Genomic DNA, 24,653 nt, shown 5'->3' with positions numbered 1-24,653 from the left:
TCTAGAAAAATAGGAGGAAAGTTGAGCTAAGTCACGGCCACTCAAATCTCATTGGGAAAAAAAAATCTCTGACACCTAAGTTTGTAGCTCTATAAATCTGATATTTCAAAAGTTGTTTCTATGAATCCCCTCTGGTCCTTTACTCTCCGTATCCCTACACATACGTATTTCAACTTGTACAGCCTAGGAAATGTAAAACATTAGATGGGTATATTAGTCTTCTTGCTGCCTCTGTTTTGTCCCATCTCTGCCACTAAGATATATTGTTTTTTAATTTTTTCATTTAAATTAGAAAGAAGCCTGCTTCATATGTCACTCCCAGCCCCCCCTCCTGCACCAATCCCCCATCCCAGCTTCCCTCCACTCCCCAGCGAGGGTGGGGCCTTCCATGAGGGATCTCCAAAGTCTGTCATATCATTAGGGCAGGGCCCAGGCCCTCTCCCATGTGTCCAGGCTGAGTGCACATCCCTCCACGTGGAATGGGCTCCCAAAGTCCATTCATTCACCAGGGATAAATACTGATCCACTACCAGAGGCCCCATAGATTGCCGAGGCCTCCTCACTGACATCCACATTCAGCAGGTATGAATCAGTTACTGTATTATATTTCTATTACTTCCCTTTTCTCTGTGTATATGCAATTCCAAATGCCATTTCTCTCTTCACCCTTTTATTCAAATTGTGGTATTAACGGTCTGCTGTGTGAAAAACACTTATTTCAGACCCAGAGAAACTTCTTTGGAAATCTAACATTTCTACTTTAAAAATAAAAGACTGTGAATTATTTAACCTTGCCAATCTTTCCGGATATAAGGAAGGCCATCTGCACAGTACTGTGACTTAAATGTGTGAAAACTAAACCCAGTGCATATCACTGGGGAGGATAAATTCTCTGAAATCATTGTTGACAACATATTAAAGAATGTGGCTCCTGTAGGTCTCCCTAGTATAATAGAATTCAAATTCTCTTCTCCTGAAAGCCTGCAGTTGGGATTGACCTACGTCAAAGTCAGTGTCGATTACACACTCACAGTTTCTTAGCATGGCTTCCTAAAAGAATAAGTGACTGGCTTTACTGATATTCCCCTTTCCCTGTTTCTTACAACAGTCACTACATTTGATTTCTTAGCTCATTGAATCCACTCAGAATAAGTTGATCATCTAATTGCCAGATCTACAGATTAGGTGTAGTGCACTCCCACTAGCTTCCAGTGTCAGAATAAGCTGGATAACTGGTGTATTCATTAAAACTCAGTAAAACTAATCGAGTCTCTAGAGAAAAGCCAAAGGAACGTGGTTCCAATTTTTAACTTTGTCATTTATTAATGGCATGGCATTCAACAATAAATTTCTCTTCTTAAGGCTCTTCCCCTCCATTTTCAAAGTATGGTAATAGAAGTAAAATTGTGTGTAATCTAATAGGTTATGGTAATTAAGAGACCATGTTGCCCACTTGACACCATGAGAGAAACATAATAACTAGAAGCATTCAGCATTATTTCATTATTTGAAATTGCTCTGATCTGACAAACTAGTTTTAATTTCTCTTTATCTTTTGCATTTACATAAATATTTCAATTGGGAAAGCATGGTGAATTTTGTTTCTATATAGTGTGACTGACTCCGTTAACTAAAATTACACCAATTAATATTTTATACTGTGATGCATTCAACGCTTTACAGTAACAAAATAGAGCTAATACTTCAAATATTGTATTCACATTTTAATGATCACATGGATTAAATATTTAGTTTCAAGGGAGGGACAATCAGTTATGGAAACCATTGTATTTACCCAAGAAAAAAAATCACATAAACAGTGATCAGACACTATGACCAACCAGGGAGTTTTCAGTTATGTGCTTATAGGACTGTGTTTGCTTATATACTTAATTTCTTTGGGTTTATTCATTAGACTCATTTTTAAAAATGTAACAAAATATTTTTCTCTACGAAGAGTCACCTAACTGAAATATTAGCTCCAGCTGTTTCCACTTTCTGGCGATTATGAGTAGAGCAGCAATGAACACATATGAGAAATATCTATGTAGTAGGATGTAGAGTCCTTAGGGTATATGTCTGTAGGTGGTACAGTTAGCCGTTGGAGTGGATGCTCCATTCAGCTCTTTGAGAGAACTTCACAAGGATTTCCGTGGTAAATTTTCCAGATTGCACTCCCTGCAGCAATGAAAATGTGTTCCTTTTCTCCATGTTCTCACTATCATCTGCTGTCAATTGTTGTAGCATTCTTGAATTCGCCATTCTGACTGGACCAAGATGGAATCTCAAAGTAGTTTTTTCTTTTTCTTTTCTTTACTGTTCACTGATAGCTAAGGATTGAACGTTTTAAAGTGTTTCTCAGGCATTTCAGATTCATCTTTTGAGATTTCTGTAGTTCTATACTCCATTTTTGAAATGAGTTGCTTGTTTTCTTGATGTTCCGATTCTCCCCCCACCCTCTCCCTGCAATTCCTCTATTTTAGATACTAACTCTCAGATGAATGTAAAACTTCTTTCTTCTTCTGTAGGCTGCTGTTTTGGTCAATTGGCAGCATACTTTTCAGCTTCATAGGACACCACTTAGTAATTGTTGTTTTTAATTTCTGTGGACAAAGTCCTTGCCTGTGCTAGTTGGATCAAGTTTATTCCCTATTTTCTCTTCTATCAGGTTTAACTTACCTTGTGTTATGTTGAGGGCATGATTTCTGTTTTAGGAGTATGATAGCTCAATATTATGGCCAGAGCTCTACTTGGTGGATGGATGCCGCATGGCCTGTCCTGGTGTCTCTGTTATTAGGGATCCTCCCTTTAGCTGTGGGTTCAACTTCATATCCCAGCATATCTTTTCATGGCCTCTCTACAGGACTACAATGTTTACACATAGTAACTGGACTCGGCTGCCCAATCCTGATGCCCTTAAGATTTCATCTTGGATAATCCAAGACCAGTATCACCTGAACAACATTGTCAAGTTCTGCTGCCAGATAAAACTGTAGCTTATGTCCCTTGAAACCAAACTGTATTACCTTCTCTTTTTGGCAGTTGCTTTCAAGAAGTAGGATGGCTTATCATCTTAGGCATTTTCCATTTCAACAAATTTAATCTTTACAGGATGGAGCCTCTAGTGGAAGGGTTTGTCCTCAAGATACCCTGCCTACTGCGGTAACACAACCCGTGAGGGTTCTTTTTCATGATGGTCTCTAACAGTGACCATTGCTTCTTTAGCAGCAACTGGAATACCCTTCTGTTCTGACATTTCCACTCCATTCAAGCTTGAAGCACACAGCAGAGTAAGGCCATATTCTAGGCAAAATATTATAAAAAATGACCCACCTACAGCACAAGTCCTGAGTTCTTGACCTTCTTTGCAATCTTAGGAACTGGGTCTCATCTATTGGCCTTTCGGCCACAAGAAAGTCACACAAGATTATATTCACTCTGTTTACAATACATAACGGCTCTCCTAGACATTTTTACTGTTGCAGTGATAAGATACCCCTGCAATAACAAGTTAGGATAGAAAGTGTTTGCTTGTCTCCCAATTCCAGGTCATAGTTCATCGTTCTGGAAAAGTCAAGGTACCAGGATATGGAAAGAGCTGATTATACTGCAACCAGAGTAAAGAACAGAAAGAATTCATGACTTAATGCTCATTATGCTCATATGGCAGATTCCATACTGAGCATGAATGGATTAGGATAAGCTCTGAGTGGGTTTGATATCAGAATAATGATGAAAAAAATATAAGCATGTGTCAGACTTTGTAATCATTCTTATAAATTTCATCTGATACAGTTTTTTAAAATCACTATAATATTGTGCTTAATAATAGCCTCCTATCTGTGGCTTTTTTTCTAGTTTTAAAGCTACTTGACTAGTATTAGATTGCTAATAAGAAACTAATTTGTTTTCTAATTATAAATGCTAGAATGTGAGGTAGTTGTCACAGTCTGGTGCTCTTCAAAAGCCTGAAAGCTTAGGAAAGATAGACTCATTTACAGGAGGGTGTGCAAGGTGAAGAGAGTTTGAGAGGAAGTTAAATAGCAGACATTTGTTTGTTGTGATGCCTAAGCTCATTACAGTGTAAATTTTCTCAGTGCCTTTGGAGTTATGGACAATTGTACCCTTAATGATGAATAATTCTATGAATGAAATTATAGAGCAGGGGAAGTAGGACATTAAGATTATGTTGAAGTGTTCACAGAAGAGCCGATACCAGTTGAAATGACAGCTTTTAAGATACTTCATTATCCATTTCCTGCAATAAATGCTTAGTATTAACCTTGAAGAACAAATTTCATACTAACTTGGAATGATTTATAAAGGCAGTGTGTCTCTACACAGAGAGAGCTGGAGAAATCTTTTGAGTCTGTTTTTGAGAAAAATAAATATTGTATCCTTAGTGTAACTCTCAGGGTCGAGAAAAGCCTAAATAGCCCAAGCTCAAAGGTGTTTAATATGAAAAATTTAACAGGCTAGGATTGAGACATTTAGATCCTGGGGATATTCATGACTCTTAGTAGATTCAGAATTTGGAATATTTGCAAGAAAATGCTAGCAATGAGGTTTAGTTTTGACCACAATAAATAATGGCTTTGAACACATACTCAGCTAAGCAAGTCAACAAATGAGCCCCAGCTCTAAAGTCACAATAGCCAGTGAAGCTGGCAAAAACATGGACAGACTAGTATCTGTCTTCACAGCTTAATGCTCATGGAAGTGTCTTCCTTGGAAACATGTAGTTGGCAATGAGAGGAATTCTGGGACAGTTTTTTGTAAAACTTTGTGGGTTCTTCAAAAAATAGAAGAGAGAAGGGAAGAATAAGTATTGAGCGCTGCTTATATTTTCATCCATATTTATATTCATATACATATCTATCCAATTCACTTATCCGTCAGTTATCAGTTCTCTATGATCTCTTTAATTATTGATATTTGTAGATGGTCCATGTTTATAACATGGTGAATTTGCCTTTTCGGACACTTGCTGACAGTGACTCATTCTCAGAAAATTTTCCCCACATAATTTCAAATCATATTGGAGGATTTTATTTCAGCAGATTTCCTCTATATTTCTATTATTTTTAAGGATCATCAAAAGAAGTTAAATTTTCAGATAATTCAAATTCCAACATCTTTTTAGAAGGAGACATCACTATGATTATGCTGTAGATATAATACCTTTAGCAGCATGCTGAGGATGGAGAAAGGGAATTTGATTACAAGTCATAGCAGTGTTGAAAATAATATGAAGTGAATCCAATATCAATATGCATTTTTTATTTAGCTTACAAAGAAAGCACTATGAAATTTTCGTAATACAAACACTTTTAATTTTTTATTTAAATTAGAAACAAGCTTGCTTCACACATCAATCTCAGTTTCCTCTTCCTCCACTCCTCCCTCCCCCCCCCCAATCTCCCACCCAGTCCCCACTCCACTCTCCAGGGAGGGTTAGGCCCTTCGTGGGGGAATCTCCAAAGTCTGTCAGATGATCCGGGGTTAGGGCCTAGGCCCTCCCCCATGTGTCTAGGCTGAGAGAACATCCCTCCATGTGGAATGGGCTCCCAAAGTCCATTCAGATGCCAGGGATAAATATTGATCTAGTACCTGAGGCCCCAAAGATTGCCGAGGCCTCCTCGCTGACATCCACGTTCATAGGATCTGGATCAGTCCCATGCTGGCCTCTCAGCCATCAGTCTGGGGTCCATGAGCTCCCCCTTGTTCAGGTCAACTGACTCTGTGCGTTTCACAAGCCCAGTCTTGACCCCTTTGCTCATCACTCCTCCCTCACTGCAACTGGCTTCCAGGAGTTCAGTTCAATGTTTAGTTGTGGGTTTCTGCCTCTGCTTCCATCAGCCACTGGATGAAGGCTCTAGGATGGCATACAAGGTAGTCGTTAATCTCATTATTGAGGAAGTACATTTAAGGTAACCTCTCACTATTGCTTAGATTGCCAGTTGGTGTCATCCTTGTAGATCTCTGGAAATCTCATTAGTGTCAGATCTCTCCTCAAACCTATAATGACTCCCTCTATAATGGTATCTCTCATCCTGCTCTCCTTCATTCTTCCCCTGACTCAACCTTCCTGCTCCCACATGTCCTCCCCTCCCTTTTCTGCTCCCCTTCACTTTTCCCCAACCCCCTCTTTCCTCCCCCCCCCCATGCTCCCAGTACACTCAGGAGATCCTGTCCCATTCCCCTTCTCTGAAAGGGCTGTGCTAACTCACTCAGGATAGTTTCTTTTAATGCCACCTATTTGCCTGCAAATTTCAAGATTCCAATGTTTGTTTGTTTCTTTGTTTTTTCCTGCTGAGTAGTACTCCATTGTACTCTTCATTTGAAGGACATCAATTATGCATACAGGGCTCTGCTTGCATGTATGCCTGCAGGCCACAAGAGGGCACCAGGTCTCATCACAGATGGTTGTGAGCCTCCATGAAGTTGCTGGGAAATGAACTCAGGACCTTTGGAAGAGCAGTCAGTGCTCTTATCCTCTGAGACATCTGATACTTTTAATTTAAAAATAAAACTCTTGACTCCTCTTTCCATGTCTCCTGTTCCTCATTTATTATCCCATACATTTTCCTGTTCCATTCTATTCTCTTTTTTGTTTCTTCATCCATCCATGTTCATATTTACTTTTCTCTAATATCATTAAAAGCTGTACTACGTTATAATAGCATTTCAACTTAATGTGATGACTTTTATATTGTTTTTTCCAGGAAAAAGCTTTAAATATAGTTAATAACTAATATGAACATTTTACATTTCTTGTTTATTATTTTAGGGGATAGTGTAGATCAAATCTTCCAGAAACAGTATCATACAATTAAACATAATTAAATAATGTTAAAATTATTCATATTGGCTAACCTATTTTGATTATTTTAAAATGTAACAAGATAAAATATGAGACAAAATAAAAAAAACCTATCACATTGGAGTTTGACAAGTCAAGTAGACTGAAAAGAACACAAAGAGAAGGGACAAAAAATGAGAAGCCAGCTTGATGCTATACTCAGAAATCCCATAGAACACTAAACTGGAAGCCATCACACATACACAATGGCCCTGACATAGACACAGACAGGCACTTAGTCTCTGTAACTTCATAGGAGCCTTGACCGTGTTGATTTAGAGGGCTTTGTTTTCTTGGTGTCTTCATCCCCTCTGACTCTTATAACTCGTTCTGCTTCCTCTACTTAAGGGTTGCCTGAACCCTGCAGGGTGGGATTTGATGGAGACATCTCAGTTAAGGCTGAGTGGTTCAATGTCTCTCTCTCTCTGCATAATGTCTGTCTGTGAATATCTCTGTATCTGTTCCCATCTGCCACAGGAGGAAGCTTCTTGAGGGTAATTGAATGGCTGAGCAAGGCACTGCCATATAAGTATATCACAATGTCATTAGGAGTCATTTTATTGCAACATTTTTGTTAGCACAGTAGTATTTAGTTTTACTCTCAGTATCCAGCCTATATGGTCACTGATTTTTGGTCAACAAAGAAGTTTAGGGTAAGGGTTCCATCTTGTGGGATGGGCCTTAAATCAAATCAGGTATTGGTTGGTTACTCTCACAAGCTTTGGCCCAGGGTACCTTGCAGGCAGGACACTATTGTAGATCAAAGCTTTTGTGACTGCCTGATCTTTACATGTCTATTGGTAGCAGAGTTCTTCCTGCTGCAAAGGTGTTAGCATGTAGGGGTGAGGGCTGTCTGGAGCCACCAGTTCAATGCCTTCATGTTCAATGAGCGTTTTATGTGTTGGTTTAAGCAATGGGCCCTTTCTGTCAGTTTCTGGGAACAGCCTTGTAGTCTTGGAGACCTATAGACTGTGTTGTTTGGGGATTCCCATGGCATGCCAAAGGCTCATAAGTCAATTACAGGTAATCGAATCCGGTTACTGACAACTACCTTTGGGGACAAAAGATGACCAGTTTGGACTGTCTCCCATTATTGGCAATTTCATTTAGATTGCCTTCATATATGCATATATTTTAGAGGATTTCTCCTGTATTAGGATTATAAAGTACCCCACAAATGGCTCTTAATTTTAGCTGACTCTCCCCATATTCCTCCCTCATCCCTTTCTCCCCATTTCCCAGTTGATAGTCCCATTTTGCCCCCCCCGAACAACCATATCTATGTGTTCTATTTCCTTTTCTACTGACATCTCTTTACCCTCTAGTCCCTTCTTCTCTACCCAGTCTTTGTGGTTCTGTGGATGGTAGCTTGGTTATCAATGACTTAGCAGTTGTTGTGTTCCAGTAATACAGTCGGTTCTTGAGGGCAATTGAATGGCTGAGCAAGGCACTACCACATAAGTATATCACAATGTCATTAGGAGTCATTTTATTGCAACATTTTTGTTAGCACAGTAGTATTTAGTTTTACTCTCAGTATCCGGCCTATATGGTCATTGATTTTCAGTACTTATACAACACTTACAAGCAAATACATATCATATGTGTCTTTCTTGATCTGGTATACCTCACTCTGGATAACTGTTTTTCTACTTCCAAATGTTTACTTGCAAATTTCATGATGTTACTTTTGATTTCATTAATTTGTGTACTTTATGGGCCAAATGCAGTTTCCCCTCCCTTCTCTCCTCCCCTTCCCTCTCTCCACCTCCGTTCTGTGCCCTGTCAATCCATTCCTCATATTTCTTGGCAGAAATGGGCAGGCCTCCCATGGGTATCAGCAAAGCATGGAATATGAAGTTGCCGTAAAACTAAGCAAGACATTCCAGTATAACCAATATGTTCCCAAAAGCCCAGCAAGTAGACCATAGTTGTCACATATATGTAGAGGGCCTAATTTGGATCCGTGCAGGATCCCTGGTTGCTGTTTCAAACCCTGTGAGCTCCTCTGATCCAGGCTAGTTGTTTCTGTAGGTCTTCCCTTGAGGTCCTCAACTCCCCTGGCCCCTACGATCCTTCCTCCCTCTCTTCAGTAGGGAGGAAGTTTAGCCTAAAGTTTGACTGTGGATCATGGCATCTGTTTCCATCAGTTACTGGATGAAGCCTCTCTGATGACAGAGAGCAGCTAGTTCAGGCTATGCATCTACTATTGCTTGGTCATCCTTGTAGGTTTTGGGGGGTTGCCCCTGCATCAGGTTTCTATCTGACCCTGAAATACTCCCTTTCAATTTATGTCTTTCAGTACTATCCATCTTCATCCAACCCCCAATCTAATGCCTAAAATTCCCATCCCAACCTGCCCCTAGTCCACCTGGTATATCTTTTCTATTTCCCCTTCACAGGAAAATCCATACATTCCCCCCCGACCCTGCTTGTTACCTAGCCTCTGTGGGTCTGTGGATTGTAGCATGGTTATTGTTTACTTTACAGCTAATATCCACTGGTGATGAGTACATACCATGTTTGTCTTTCTGTGTCTGGGTTATCTCACTCAGGATGATTTTTCTTTCTAGTCCCATCCACTTGCCTGCAAATTTCCTGTTATTGATTTTAACAGCTGAATGTACTCCACTGTATAAATGTACCACATTTTCTTTTTCCATTCTTCAGCTAAGGGGAATCTAGGTGGTTTTCAGGTTTTATTGAGAAACATCTAGGTGGTTTCCAGGTTCTGGTGATTACAAATAAAAGTGCTATGAACATAGTCGTGCAAGTGCCATTGTGGTATGAATCAGCATCATTTGAGTATATGGCTTTTCTAATAGATAAGTAAAACTCCATTCTGTAAATACACCAGATTTCCTCTATCCATATGTGCTCACATATTTTTCCCATTGAGGGTCATCGAGATTATGAATTATATTTATATTTATAAATAGCCAGTTTCTGGCTATTATGAATAGATCAGGAATGAACATGGTTGACCAAGTGTCTTTGTGGTAGAACGAAGTATCTTTTGGGTATATGCCCAAGAGTAGTAGAGTTGGGGCTTAAGGTACATAGATTTCCATCTTTTCTAAGGAACCAACATACTGATTTCCATAGCAGCTGGAGTGTGCACTCCCACGAGTAATGAAAAATATGCCTATTGCTCCACATCCTCGCTAACATGAGCTGTCACTTGTGTTATTGATCTTAGCTATTCTGACAGGTGTAAGACTGAATCTCTAAGTAGTTTTGATTTGCATTCCACTGATGGCTAAGCATGTTAACCATTCATTAAGTGTTTCTCAGCCATTTGAGTTTGAGTTTCCTCTATTGACAATTCTTTGTTTAGATCTTACCCCATTTTTAAATTGTATGATTTATCTTCTTGATAAATAGTTTTTTGAGATCTTTGTGTATTTTGGATATTAGTCCTCTACTGGATGTGTAATTGGTAAAAATCTCTTCAGATTCAGTAGAGGATGCTTTGTCTGAATGTTGGTATCTTTGGTAGTGTAGAAAAGTCTCAGTTTCTCGAGGTGCCATTTATTCACTGTTGTTCTTAGTGGCTATGTTAATGATGTTCTGTTCAAAAAGTCTTTTGCTGGGAAAACAAGGTCAGGGCTCTTGTCTACTGTCTTTTATCAGGTTCAGTAGATCTGGATTTACCTTGAGATTTGACTCATTTGGGGTTGAGTTTTGTGTAGGTTGACACATATGGATACATTTGGAAAGTTCTACATGCAGGCATCCACTTTGACCATGACAACTGGTCTAAAATGCTGTCTTGTTTCACAGGGCATGTTTCTGGTTTCTTTATAAAAAATCGTGTGTCCCCAGCCATGTGGATTTATATCCTGGTCTCAATTTCATTCAATTCATCATTTTTTTTGCTTTTGTACCAATAAAAATACCATGTTAGTGTTTTTCTTATTCTTTGTCTTTTTATGATATATTTGTAGTACTAATTAAAACCAGGGATGGTGATACGTTCAGTCTTCTTTAAGGTTTTCTATTATTTCATTAAGCAATATCTCTATCTCAGAAAAATCCTAATTTTAATGAAAAACATACATATTGACAATTTGTGTTTTTCTTACAATTTAAATCTACTTAATTTTGAATTAATTACCTAGTCATTTTTTAATTTCTTTCCATATAAGTCACTGATGTAAATTTTAAGGGATTTATTAGATTCATCTTCCAACTTCTTATAGTTAATGAGAAACTATCAACGTTCCCCATCTTCATAAGACAAAAGCGACAAGGTTAATTTCTAAAAGGGCAGCATGAGTGCTGGAGTGATCCAGTCTCTAACTTCATAGCCAGTAGACTCTGATAAGAAGCCACTCATAAAAGTATGAAAAGTTACAGTTCCAAGAAATTTCAAGTGGTTCCATGTAGCCACTGGTTCGCCAGACATTATTTTCTGTCAGAAGTTAAAGGGAAGCTCTGTCCCTTATGCAAGTCTATTTGAAGTTTCTTTTAAGATTTAAGTTATTGAAAAAAACCATTTTCAAACAAAGCTAATATAGTTTGAGGGGGTTTAAAATGTGAGATTTGAATTTAAATGTGCAGATAAATTTGCATATCACCCGTGTTCACAATTTCTGGGTGGTAAAACATCATAATATATGGTGGATAAAAGTATTTTCTTATGAAATCACTTGTACTGACGGAGACATTGTGGGAATTCACTGTGCTATGGATTGTTAAATGATTATTCTGTCATTTAGGGTTTCCTCCCAGGAACATGTGATGGAGTGGTGTAGTGAGTTGAGTAGCATTTCCTTTATAAGAAGGTCTATAGAACAGCCATACTTTCTCTGCTGTTGAAAGAATGACAGCTCAGAAATCATTGTAAGCTGTTTAAATTCATGCAGCTGACACGCATTGGGGCATAGAAACAAACTTATAACTTCTGACCCCCATCCATTTCTTTCCTCACCATGGTTTTCCTTGAGACAAATGATTTTTTTTCCAGTGAAGGCAGAACTTATTTCCAATTCATCGTTGTGTCCTCATAAACCTACAGGGGTTTCCTGAGAAGTATGTGACTTAGATAAGAGCATGAATTTTAAAAGCAACAGAATGTTAAGTCACCGAGCCTTGTAATGTTTAGGAAGCAAGAGTGAGAAGGCGATGAAGAAATACCATCTACTGTAGCTGCCAGCGCATTAATGATAAACATCACCAATGACTAGCAAAGCTACTTCCCAACTGAAAATTAACCTAACCGGGTGGTACAGTTTGCTGGGTACTTACATGTAATCTTCTCTCTCCCTTTTACACACACAAACATCCCCAACTAAACACTGTCTCTGTCGCTGTCTGTCCACCTTCTTTCCCATCAAATCCATCCGATGCCCAGCAAATATTGGGATTTGTGCTTGCTCTGTGTGGTCATCCCGCTAGAGGATGCGTCATTAAAAAGAACATAAATTCTCACCCTTTCTCTCCCAGTAGCCAGCAAATGCGCATAGTGCCTCAGTGGGTGGTGTGTAGTATGCAGCCTTCCCGCCGTCTGCCTGGGCCCTGCCACAGTTGCAGTCCCCAGTTAACACACAGGAGACTATATTAATTATTAAGCTGTTGGCCATTTGCTTGTTTCTTACTGGCTATCTCTGACTTAAGTAATTAACCCATAATTGCTAATCTAAGTATTTCTCTTACCATAGAAAAGAGTCTGGACCTCTTATTCCTATGGTGGCTATATCATGACTGCCTGTGTCTCTCTTTCCCAGAATCCTCCTCAACTCCTAATCCCATCTATCTTGCTTCCCTATTGGCCAACAGTACTTTATTGACTGTACACAGGACTTCCTCATCAGTGGTGGGATTAAATGGACACTTGCCTGCTCTCTGTGTAGGGGTCCTGCCTAGCTGATGCTTGCATGGGTCTTATGCACCTGTCACAACGATCGTGACTTCATACGTGCATCTGCCATGTAGGGGCCGTAAAACACCATTTCCTTGTGTAACCCATCCCCTCTGGCTCTTAGTTTCTTTCTGCCCTCTATTCATCAAGGATTCGCAAACCTTCAAGAAATGAAAGGAAACTCAAATGATTAATTGAAGACGTATTTATTGAGGGCTGCCTTTATGATAGGCAGTAGTTGAAGCATGAATGGTAGAATAGGGAGCTCACTGAATGGTCTTCTTGAAGCTTAGAACCAAATTCGGAATAAAATCACCTATAATAGAAATTAATAAATGAATACTCTTGTTGGATATAGATCTTCATGTTTCTCTCAATCAAGTCTTAAAGGAGAGAAAAAAGAAGTGTTTGTAAATATCCATGATGTAGCTATAATACACTTCCTTCATTATTTGAAGTGAAACACAAAAAAGTAACGTCAACATACATATCATTTCATTGCATGCTAAGTTTACCTAGAGACAACTAGCCTTTAGTATACAAGAATTTTCATATCACCTTTCTCTGTTATATTGGATAATTACTGATAAAAATACCTAAAGGCTACCTAAGATAGATTATTTAAATATGTGTGTGAGTACAAATTTGTAGTCAAATGTATATAATTAATATATCACTATTTTCATGTAAAATGTTTAATGGTTTAATCAATACGATAAAGACACAGGGATGCTACCCTGGGAGTTCATTAGAAAAAATAATGTTCGCGTGTGATTAGAGATGGTCTGTGCTTATGAGCACTGGTTCCTCTTTCAGAATACTGTGGTTTATTCCCAGCACCTATGTGGTGACTCAAAAATGTATGTAATTCCAGGTCCAGGGAATCTGATGCCATTTTCTGGCTTCCAAGTACACCTATGGTACAAAGACATACATACAGGCAAAAATACTCTCACACATTAGGTAATACAAATGAGTAATTTTTAAAAAGGAAAAAGTTAGAAATAATAAAAGTCTTCATCTTCATAGAAATGACCTTACTGTGAACTTGATGAAAGCTTTTAAATGTAGCCCTGTCCATTCTGTTTTTTTTTAATCTGTGATGAAAATTGCATATTCATTCCGTGTAGATATATTTAAAAATGACAAACAAGTAAGCATTGTGCAACATTTTCTGAATCCATGAGTTTCAGAGCAGCCGCTAGGTTCCAAAGGGATTCCATGGTAAATTACAGGGCACATTGGTATTTATATGGACAATTCATGTTTCTAAAGTACGAAAGAGACCTGTGCACTAGCTTCCATTGCTGGGACTAGCTCCTGCCAATGTAATAAGGTAACAACACAGATGTATCAGTGTGTGACTGTGGGACTGTAGTTCAAGTTGGGTTCCATTGAGTGAAATTCAGTTGCTCAAGGCTACAATGTGTGTGTGTGTGAAGGTTTGAGATGGTCTGTTCTTCCCTTCTCTAGTTTCTCCTAGCTACCTGACATTACTGGACTTATATTCTGCTTCCCTCTTCAAAGGCAACAATTGTATCACTTTCACATCTGATTCTGTAATTTCATCTTTCTCTCTAACCACTGCCTCTATTTTGTGAGTTCTGTGTAGCTGTTCAAACAGTACAGCATAAGCTCCAACTTTGTAGTTCTTGGATATGTCTGTAATGTTCCATTAGCCATGTAAGGTGACATATGAAAGAATTCTGTGGCTCTAAACTTGGAAGCAAAGACCAGCAGTCATAGGATCCATCAAATATGATTTACCTGTCTGGTTTGGATTTGGCAAGGTTTCCTGAAATACATGTGCTTTAGAAAGATTTGAACCTCACTTTTTCTGAGGTTGTTTTTTACTTGTAGAAAAAACAGTCTGTACCCTTCAATGTGGGAAACAGTATGTTTTAATATTCATCGGTGTTTTCTTTAAATTAATATGCAATTACATAATCCCCTTTCTTTCCTCCCTCTGATCCCTTCCGTGTATACTTCTCATTGCTTCTTCTTCAAAGCCTTTCTGTAACACACACACACACACACACACACACATACACACACTTTTCTGTTATATAATATATGTATACTATGTGTACATAATATATGTAAAATTATGTATATATGTATATAATATATGTATATAGGCATATAATATATGTATGATATATATCCTGGAATCATATATATTTATATGTATACATATACATAAATTAGATATGTATATAATGTAGGCATATATACATGCATAAATATATAAATGCCACTTGTTCATTCCATGTAATGTGTATGATTTCAGAGTTTACCACATGGTATTGGTGAACCAATCAGAGAGCTCATCCAGGGTTCAGAAACATTCTTTCTCCTAATCTCAACATTCGTCAATTATTCCTAGTTCTTTGCCTAGGGCTGAGGCTCCATCAAATTTCTGCCTTCCACATTATGATAGCCATATTGTTCAGGTATCATTTTTGCAGCCTCCCTATCAGTTCTGGAAGACACACGCTCACCGCAGGTTTCCTGGGATTGTGGCTCCTAAACTTTTTATGATTTTTTTTCCCCATGGTGTTCCCCAAGAGTTGTGCTGCAGATGTATCCATTTGGCTGGACACACTATGGTCCTGGCATTTTAACCAGTGGAGGTTTTTGGAATGATCTGTTGAAAAGAGAAGTTTCTTTAATGACACTTATCCGTTGGTATGAAGACAAATATTTACAGTGCAGTTGAAGTGATGTTTCTTTAATACAGTGGCAATGGTAGGTTCTTATTTAAGATATATGACCTCACTAGCACTCTGTAGTTAGGCTTCCAGTGGCAGAAGTTTTCTCTTTTCCATTGAGTGGGACCTAAGTCCAATTAGATGGAATAGCTGGAAATGTGCAATAGTTATAACCATATCTCACCAGTGCAGAAACAGTTTAATTGAGCAATTATTAGTGATGACACTGAACTTTCAATTATACATATATTCCCCATTGAATTTTTGGAAACTATTTTCAAAAAATGTAAAATATTTATGACAATATTGTTTGTAAAAGAACTACCTGGAGAGCAATAATAAATGAGTAAGGAATATTCATAGAATGGAATCCTGCAAAACAATGATCAATGGTTCTAGTCTGTTGTCATAGAACAAATGTGCTATTAAGTCATAGAATCCAGAGGCAGTATAACTTTTGTGTATTTCAGTAACATATAAATCTTTTAAATGTGAAAATCTATTATTTGATAGAAGTCGAGAAGGTGGCTGTCTCTTTGGAGGAACAATAAATAATGGGATATGAAACAATATTTCAGTATCATAAGCAATGTTTTATTTCTTAATCAGAAATGTGTCAATTCAGCAATTTGTGTACATTCTATTTACATAAACTTTTATGAACTACAAATGAGGAAAAGTTGCAATCACACTATACATTTGCTCACACCCCTTTCTATCACTACTTGCCCAGATTTAAAAGGCATATTGACGTTAGATACATATTTAAAGCGTATTTGAAGTTTCAACTTGAAATATTATATCTAGCCAATGCTCACTAATAATTGGAATTTACAGAGTATTTGGTTCTGTAGGAACAATTGAACATGTATGACAGATTGGAAAAGGAAAACTTGCAAGTGGAATAAAGATTCCAGATGCTAAACAGGCTGATTCATTTAGTGTAATTTAATTGCATTAGGATTTAAAAGTAGAAGGCTGAAAGATGGAAGGATGAAAAGAAAGAAAAGAACCATGAGATCCAGCTCAAATGATGAAGCAAGTGGGGCCACAAAAGAAGTAATTGATACAGGCAAGGTCCTGAGTCTGAGAACAATTCAATTCTTTAGCCAACAAGGAAGGGCTTAATCCCACAACTGTATGGAACTTAATTCTAGCAACAGCTTTATTGCTTTGGATTAGAGACTGATACAGTTCAGAGCCTTCAGAAAGCCATTAAGGCTAAGGGGCAATTTAATTGTAGCCTGTGAGGCTCTAAGCAGAGAATCAGCAGAGCTGTGCCCTGGACAAGCCTATATTGAGGTAATAATAAATGTTATATACATTTGTGGTAACTTGAACCAAAGATATAATGAATCCACTCTCCATTCTTAGCGTTTTGCAGTATCTGATACATCAGGACAATGTCACTGTGCTCCAAAGTGTCTTGGTCATGCTGAGAATGTCACCTGATGTTGACCCAAGTGAGATGTGTTTTAGTAACAATGTGAGTATAGATGTGGTATACTCTTCTTCTGATAGAAGGTACAACCATATGCCTCGGAAGCAACTCTGAAAATTAAGGTCTGGGTTGAAAGTAAAGTTTGAACAGTCTTGAGTATAAGCATGGGGACTGGATTCTGAATGGTTGTACCCATGTCAAACCCAGAAGTTGCAGTGTATGTCTATAATCCTAGTGCTGAAGGATGGGACCTGGGAAGAAAACAGGATACCTGGGACTCTTTGCAAGCCGGTGAGTTCTGGGTTCAGTGAGAGACCATGTTCCCCCAAATAAAGAAGATAATGGTATAGGAATATACCCAATATTGATACTTGGCCTCCACAAGCACACATGCACAGAGTAACCAGCAAGGATGTGTGCAAACATACACTCCAGGTACACATCACACACACACACACACACACACACACACACACACACACACACATGCCCTGTTATTATTTTTCAAAATGACTGGTGTACATATCAAGAGAATCATCCAAAGATATGATTATACTGGAATGTAAAGAAGTTGCTAGAAGGTTTAAAAGTCCTTTAATGAAAACATATTGAAAAAGTTCTAAAGAATCCAAATATGTGTTAACATTAAGATGAATAAGTTACTACTACTGTTTATGTACACATGCTATGATTTCTTTAAAACCGTGGTTCTCAAAATATGATTCATTTAACTCTGAAGGTAAAAAGGCGTTTCCTTTTTTCATTTTCCTATTTTTCTCATATTAAAATTTGCTTTCTTTAAGCTGCTGCCAGTTACTTAGTACAGAATTATAATGATTAAATTGCTTTTCTGCCTGGTGTGTTTCTTTTGTTTTTATTACTTTCCAACTGCAGCCTCAGGGTCCACAGTTAAAACAACCTCCATTAATACTTCTGGATATTATTTGCCATTTTTATTGCATCGACATTTCGGTCAAAGTAGAAGAATAATGACACTTAAACCTGCTGTTATGTTATCATAGCTCAATTATTGGCTTAGGATGAGTACTAGTAGTCACTGGTCATTTTGTCTTTTACTGGCATTAAGAAAGAAATAATCCCAGTTACATTTTAGTATGTCATAAGCTATTAATGAATATTAACTGTAATTAACCTGAAGGTATAAATAATGGATCTCATTAAAATTTTACAATATATGACTCCTTAACAAATAATGCAACAAATAGCAAATATGCACAAAATACTCCTGAGACTATAAAAAATAACCATGTACTGTCTCAAGGAGAAACAAATACTTGTTTTGGGGTTGGTTGCTGAATTAGCGGCTTTTTGTCATAGAATACCATTTGTACCTGGAAAAATAACTAAAGTATTTAAACTTGAGTGTTAAATTTCTATTCTCCTGTATATATCTTTTTATCCCTTAAGTACTACATTGATAGTTCAAGGACATTGGTGTACACACACAAAATAACAATTTAACAAAATTTTCTTATAAAGGATCACTTTCTAGTACTAATAGTATACAATAGTCTTAAAAACAAACTTATACAATTCTCATTCCAAAAGTTTTAACTAATGAGAATTTTAATATAAAAGATAGACAATACAAAACATAATATACAAGCTTAAATACATTATTAAATATATATATATACTTGTATGTTAATGGCTAATTTATATTTGGAAATGCATCTATGCATAAATATACAGAAAAAATAATCTTGATAATATGACTTCTAATTCCCCTAGAAACCCTGTTATGCTAATGGTTACATCACTAAGAATTGCATTTTTACTTTTTAGGTTAACAGGATTCCACCTACCACCTCCAGTGACAAGTACCAAATCTGTGTTCTCACTACGGTTGACCAGTGACTTTGCTGTCAGTGCTCATGGATTTAAAGTATACTATGAAGGTAAGTGATGGTAATGATACCAATTCCCAGTTTAATATACTTAAACCAGAATTCTCCAGGTGTTGTTATGGAAGACTAATTGCCATACGGATCACACATAGTGGCTGAACTCAACTAATTGTCTCATATCTTATGAAAAGATGGCTTTTTAAAAATAAATAACTCCTTGCCTGTTTATGTGCACCATAGATAGATATGCAGTTCCAGTGGTGGCCAGAAGAGGGTATGAGAATTCCTAGCCACAAGAAAATTGCTTTCTCATCAATCATTAATGGCTAGTGTTAGTGGACTTTACGCTTTCATGTCCAGACTAGGCCTTTGCATAGGAAGAACTTTCCTTAAGAGATAATAATCAACTCAATATATGGTTTAAGTGAACCACATTTTAGAGTAAAATACAGTGTGGTCAGAGTGGTATAGAAAAATCCCAACACAGCTGAGGCAGCTAAAATGTATATAAATACATGTTTTTCTTCTTAAATCAATGAAATATCTAGTGGTAAAAGTAATCTATCCTGCATATTTCTCCTAGTAATCATGGGCTTATATATTTTTCCATTTTATTTCAGCAAGAGTATTTACATTATATAAGGAAATCTGCCCCCTGTTTTGTCTTTTTATTGTTATTATTTTAATTTTAAATAGCTCGTTTTACATGTCAATCCCAGTTCCCTCTCCCTCCCCTCCTCCCGCACCCTCCCACCATCCCCCCCCAGCCTCCCACCCTATCACTATTTCCTTCCACATAGGGGATATCTAGAGTCTGTCATTTCACTCAGGGCAGGGTCCAGGCACTCCCCTAAGAGTCCAGGTTGAGCGAGCATCCCTCTTTGTGTTATGGACACATGATGTCTGTTTGTATGCCAGGGATAAACACTGATCCACTGCCCAGGGCCCCATAGGTTGCCCAGGCCTCCTCACTGACTCTCACATTCAGGGGGTCTGGATCAGTCCCATGCTGGCCTCCCAGCTGTCTGTCTGGGGTCCAAGAGCTCTCCCCTGTTCAGATCAGCTGTCTCTGCCAGTTTTGCCAGCCCATTCTTTGCCAATTTGCTCATCGCTCCTCTCTCTCTGTCACTGGGTTCCATGGGTTCAGTTCAGTGTTTAACTGTGGGTGTTTGCCTCTGTAAGGCAAAGGACACAGTCAACAAGACAAAAAGGCAATCCACAGAATGGGAAAAGATATTCACTAACCCCACATCTGACAGAGGAGCTATCTCCAAAATTTACAAAGACCTCAAGAAGCAAGTCTCCAAAACACCAAAGGATCCACCTAAAAGGTGGGGTACAGAACTAAATAGAGAATTCTCAATAGAGGAGTCTAAAATGGCTGAGAGACACTTAAGAAAATGCTCAACATCCTTAGCTATCAGGGAAATGCAAATCAAAACAACTTTGAGATACCATCTCACTCCTGTCAGAATGGCTAAAATCAAAAGCACAGAAGACAATTTATGCTGGAGAAGATGTGGAGAGAGGGGAACACTCCTCCACTGCTGGTGGGAGTGCCAACTCATACACACACTTTGGAAATCAGTATGGAGATTCCTCAGGAAAATGGAAATCAGTCTACCACAAGACCCAGCAATTCCACTCTTAGGCATATATCCAAAAGAGGCAAATTCATACAACAAGGGCATCTGCTCCACTATGTTCATTGCAGCATTATTTGTAATAGCCGGAAATCTGCCCCCTTAACCATAGTGGTATTCTATCAGATTTCAATGTTGCTTTCTAGGACTGTTTTCATAATTTAGCCTGTCAGGTCTAACATTGCCATTAAGATGTGTATAAATAAATATTAATATTATTTCTATGCATAATACAGTTTTAAGTGACATCACCAGACCGTTTCTTCTAATATCTATATGAATGCATTGTATACTAAGATGTTTATAGGACCTACCAGAAAGCAGTCACACACACACACACACACACATGCACACACACACACACACACACACACACACACACACAGAGATTTACTTTCTTCATTGTCGACATTTCTGCAAGGTATTTTTCAATACCTAAGTATTTTTTTATTAGACTTGGCAAGTTAATTCATACATATTCATTACCACAATCACAAAGGTTCATGTGTAATTTTGACAATACTTAGGGTGTTAAGAATGCAAATATTTTCTAAGTGCTTTTTTAGAGAAATCTTATATTCTATTTATAAAGAACAAAGTTATTTTTAGGTTGGTTTACACTTCAAACAAGTACAATGTATATGGAAAAATGTAATACCAGGCGGTGAATTTTGATGTGAGCATATTTTCTGGATGGGCTGTCAAGTTTTATAAATTCTTTTTCAAAAATATTTCAATAGCTTACATTGTTATTATAAATAGAACTCTTGATTTCTCAGTCTGTTTGTCATTGTTAAATTTCTGTCCCCTTTATTTCTCCTTCTGGAAAAATTGACATGAAAATTTCAAGTGCAGTTTTGAAGTGTTCTAATTGTAAATATCTGACACAGTTAATCAGGTATCAGTGAGGAACTGACTACCACAATTTGATATTTCTGCAAAGTATCAGGGCTCTGGAACTGCAATAACCATTTACCATAATCTTCCTAGTATAATATGACACAAATATATGGTCCTGTAGCTCTATGGGTGGGAAGTCTCAGTGATCTCAGTTGGGTTGCTTGATCAGGGTCTAGAAAAATGAAGTAAAAATGGGAAGGGAAGTGAGTTCTCATCAGAATGCATGGCATATCTCATCTTCGATTCCGGCTGATATTCTGGGCTATAATCCTTCCATCTTGTGGTACCGAGGACTTCCTGAGTTGGAAGCCACACATACCTACTGCAGATATGCGTCTTTCCACCATGATTCATGTATCTCAGCTTACTACTTCCAGCTTACTACTCTCACGCAATGTTATGGCCTTCCCTGCTTCTTCTCAGAGTGTCCGTATCTTGTCTCAGTATTGTTCTCCATGTTATGGATATTTTGCTCACAAAAAATCTGCAGGCGCCTTGAGGTCACATAAAAAAATTTAGACATTTGTGCACCTGTCTCCAATTTCAGCACCTTCCTGGTGTATTTTTGTTAAAACTCAGCTTCTATAGAGTACAGCTAATTGTTGGCATAGATAATGAGGAAGTATGAAATATATATCATGTTTTGAAAGGAATGAATCACAGGAAAAGGGCACAAAGACAGATGCAGGCTTTATTTAATACCTTAGGACATAATACATGAAACTATTATTTATATGCTAATGAATATTGTGTATGACTGAAAATCTTTAATGTCTTCGTAAAGATTATTTCATAAAGCGATCAAAATGGTAAGTTTGTGATGCCTAATCTTAGTGCTTTACATGGCAAGGATCAAATGATATACAGTGATTATTCTTATTGTTTAGAAGGGAGTGATGTTTAATCACAATTTGCAATGAATAAACTTCTGTTAACTGTGTCACATCAGACAACTTCTATGACTTTTCATTTTTCTAAAAGAGTTAGTTGAAAAATATCTTACTAATTTAATTCTAATAAAAGTGTGAAAATATTTTTGCCTTACAAAGGCAATAAGTATTTTTATACTTGTAATAGCTGATACTGTATGTTAACTACATTATATTATACTGTGTGTTTGGCCAATAAATTATTTATTATGCTATTTCCCTCTTCACCAAACTGTATTAAGTTGTTTAAATGTAAGTTTTCATTTGCTTCTTTCTTATAGTTTGAGACATGTTTTTCTCTGTGTAACAGCCAAGGCTATCTTACAAATCATTTTGTAGATCAGACTGGCCTCGAACTCATGTAGGTGTGCCTGCCTCTACCTCTTGAATGCTGGTATTAAAGGCATGCGCCACCATGGCCTGGCTCAAAAATAAGTTTTGAAAATTTTGTTTTATTCTACATATTTCAGTATATCAGAAAGTAATATTTTAATTAGTTTGTTCAGTAAGTGTCATTCAGTACGTTATACCTAGTTTCTCTCATGTCCTACCACATAAATAATAAATATCACAATTTGTTCACATGTGTTGCCATATCTGTAGTGGCCATTTAACTTCCTTGAAAAGTATTTAATGAAAGGGACAGATATGATCTGCTATTTTGTCCTTGCTAATGAATTATCCACATAAAATTTTCTTGTTATGATTAATCCCAAGTGTTGTTTGCACTAAAGAACATAGTAGGTGTACCCTTTTTGAAGGTTTCACAGGAATGGCAAAGCTATTAATGTGACATCCATCCATCCATGTACAGGGTGAACAAGGAAAGAAATTTTACAACCATATGCACAATATTCTTTAAGTTGCAAAGAGAAACATTGTTATAGATGTGGAGAAATTGTTCAAGAATTGTGCTTCAAGCAACCTCTCCACTGCTCAGGACACCTGATACACAAGACAATATTCCCAACTCACTGGAGAGAGTGTTTATGGAAGTATGTGAAACCTATGTAATGCTTCTATTATCATTATGTTACCCTAGGGTTAATTCAGCAACTATAAAATATTCAACTTGGAGGCTTACTCTTTCTTGAAGGGAAATGAAAGGGGAATGGAGCTTGGGAGGAGAAAGGAATAATGGGAGAGGAAACTGTGGTTGGAATGTATTATATGGGAGAAGAAAATATTTTCAAAAAATAAAAAGAACTGATAACTTTCTCTGGATTAAGAAAAAGTATCCTTTTATAGACACTGGGGTTAGAAAAGATGGTCACCCTTAAAAGTGAACATAACATGATGTATCAAACTGTAATATGGTGTTGTTTCAGTCCATTGGATTAAATGCTGTCATTTGCTCTGCAGTGAAAACTTAATAGAGACTAATGGCCTATGTGTAAGTACACCATAGTTTTGAGGATAGAGGCATCATCAGCAAATTTAAAGCTTCGGGCATTTCTAACTTTCTTTAAAGTTAACAAAATTTATCTCCCACCAATTCAGTAAATCCCGCACAGGACAGAATACATAGAGCTACATTGCATCAATATCAAACTCCCTATTTTATGTTCAGCCAAAGAAACAGCAAGAATATAAAATATTAGGTGTTTGGAACCTCAATTCCCATTATCAGGGAAATTGACCAAGGGACATCATATACACACTCTGTGACAGAAGAGAGTGACCTTGAACTAAGATAGTGAGACTTGGTTATAGAAAAGCCTGAGCAAACGTGCCTGTGCTCTTAGTGGTGATAACGTCCCTAGGCTGCTGTTCAATGGGGAGGAGTCAGTGCTTTTTTTGTTTTTTTAAAAATATTTTTTATTTCATTTGCATTGGTATTTTGCCTGTAAGTATGCAGACTCAGGGTTACAGACAGCTGTAAGCTGCCATGTGGGTGCTGGGAATTGAACCCAGGCCCTCTCTGGAAGAACAGTCAGGGCTCTTAACTGCTCAATCATTTCTCTACCCCGAGAGTCAGTGCTTTTAATGCAGGGTGTGGCAACTATTACAAATGGATGAATAATCATTTGTATTGCATGTTTATTTTTTCTATCACAGAAATGCAAATTAAATGTTAGATAACCATTAATAATCTTTTTAAATTATAAATAAAATAAACACAATAAGTAGAAAACTAAAAGTTTCAAGAGATTTTTTTTTAACTTGGAATTGTTCTCAGAAAGTGTTTAATAAAGAAAAACAATTCTAAACTGGGGTAGTGGTGAGCATGCCTTTAATCCTGGCACATGTGACACAAAGGCAGATGAATCTCAGAAAGTTTGAGGCCAGCCTGGTCTACAGAGTGAGTTCCAGAACAGTTCAGGTTACACACAGAAACCCTGTCTTGAAAAAAACCAAAAGATAAAAAAGGAAAGAAAAAAAGGAAGGAAGTGAGGAAGGAAGAAAGAAAGGAAAAAAGAAAGAAAGGAAGAAAGG

At 37.4% G+C, this 24,653-nt stretch overlaps 1 protein-coding gene across 5 annotated transcripts in view; it reads left to right on the top strand.

Moving 5' to 3' along the window:
• Nucleotides 1–24,653, top strand: part of Csmd3 (CUB and Sushi multiple domains 3) — a 1,035,998-nt gene that overhangs the window by 142,645 nt on the left and 868,700 nt on the right. For all 5 annotated transcript variants that reach the window (XM_040730388.1, XM_040730387.1, XM_040730386.1 and 2 more), the window contains exon 3: nucleotides 18,684–18,796. In XM_040730388.1, coding sequence (XP_040586322.1) covers nucleotides 18,684–18,796 — 113 coding nt within the window. The remainder of the gene's footprint in view (nucleotides 1–18,683; nucleotides 18,797–24,653) is intronic.

Source organism: Mesocricetus auratus, unplaced genomic scaffold (assembly GCF_017639785.1).
Source record: "Mesocricetus auratus isolate SY011 unplaced genomic scaffold, BCM_Maur_2.0 Super-Scaffold_100023, whole genome shotgun sequence".
NCBI classification, from domain to species: domain Eukaryota; kingdom Metazoa; phylum Chordata; class Mammalia; order Rodentia; family Cricetidae; genus Mesocricetus; species Mesocricetus auratus.
The sequence above is the reverse complement of the archived record's forward strand: the minus strand, read 5'-3'. Positions and strand labels throughout refer to the sequence as shown.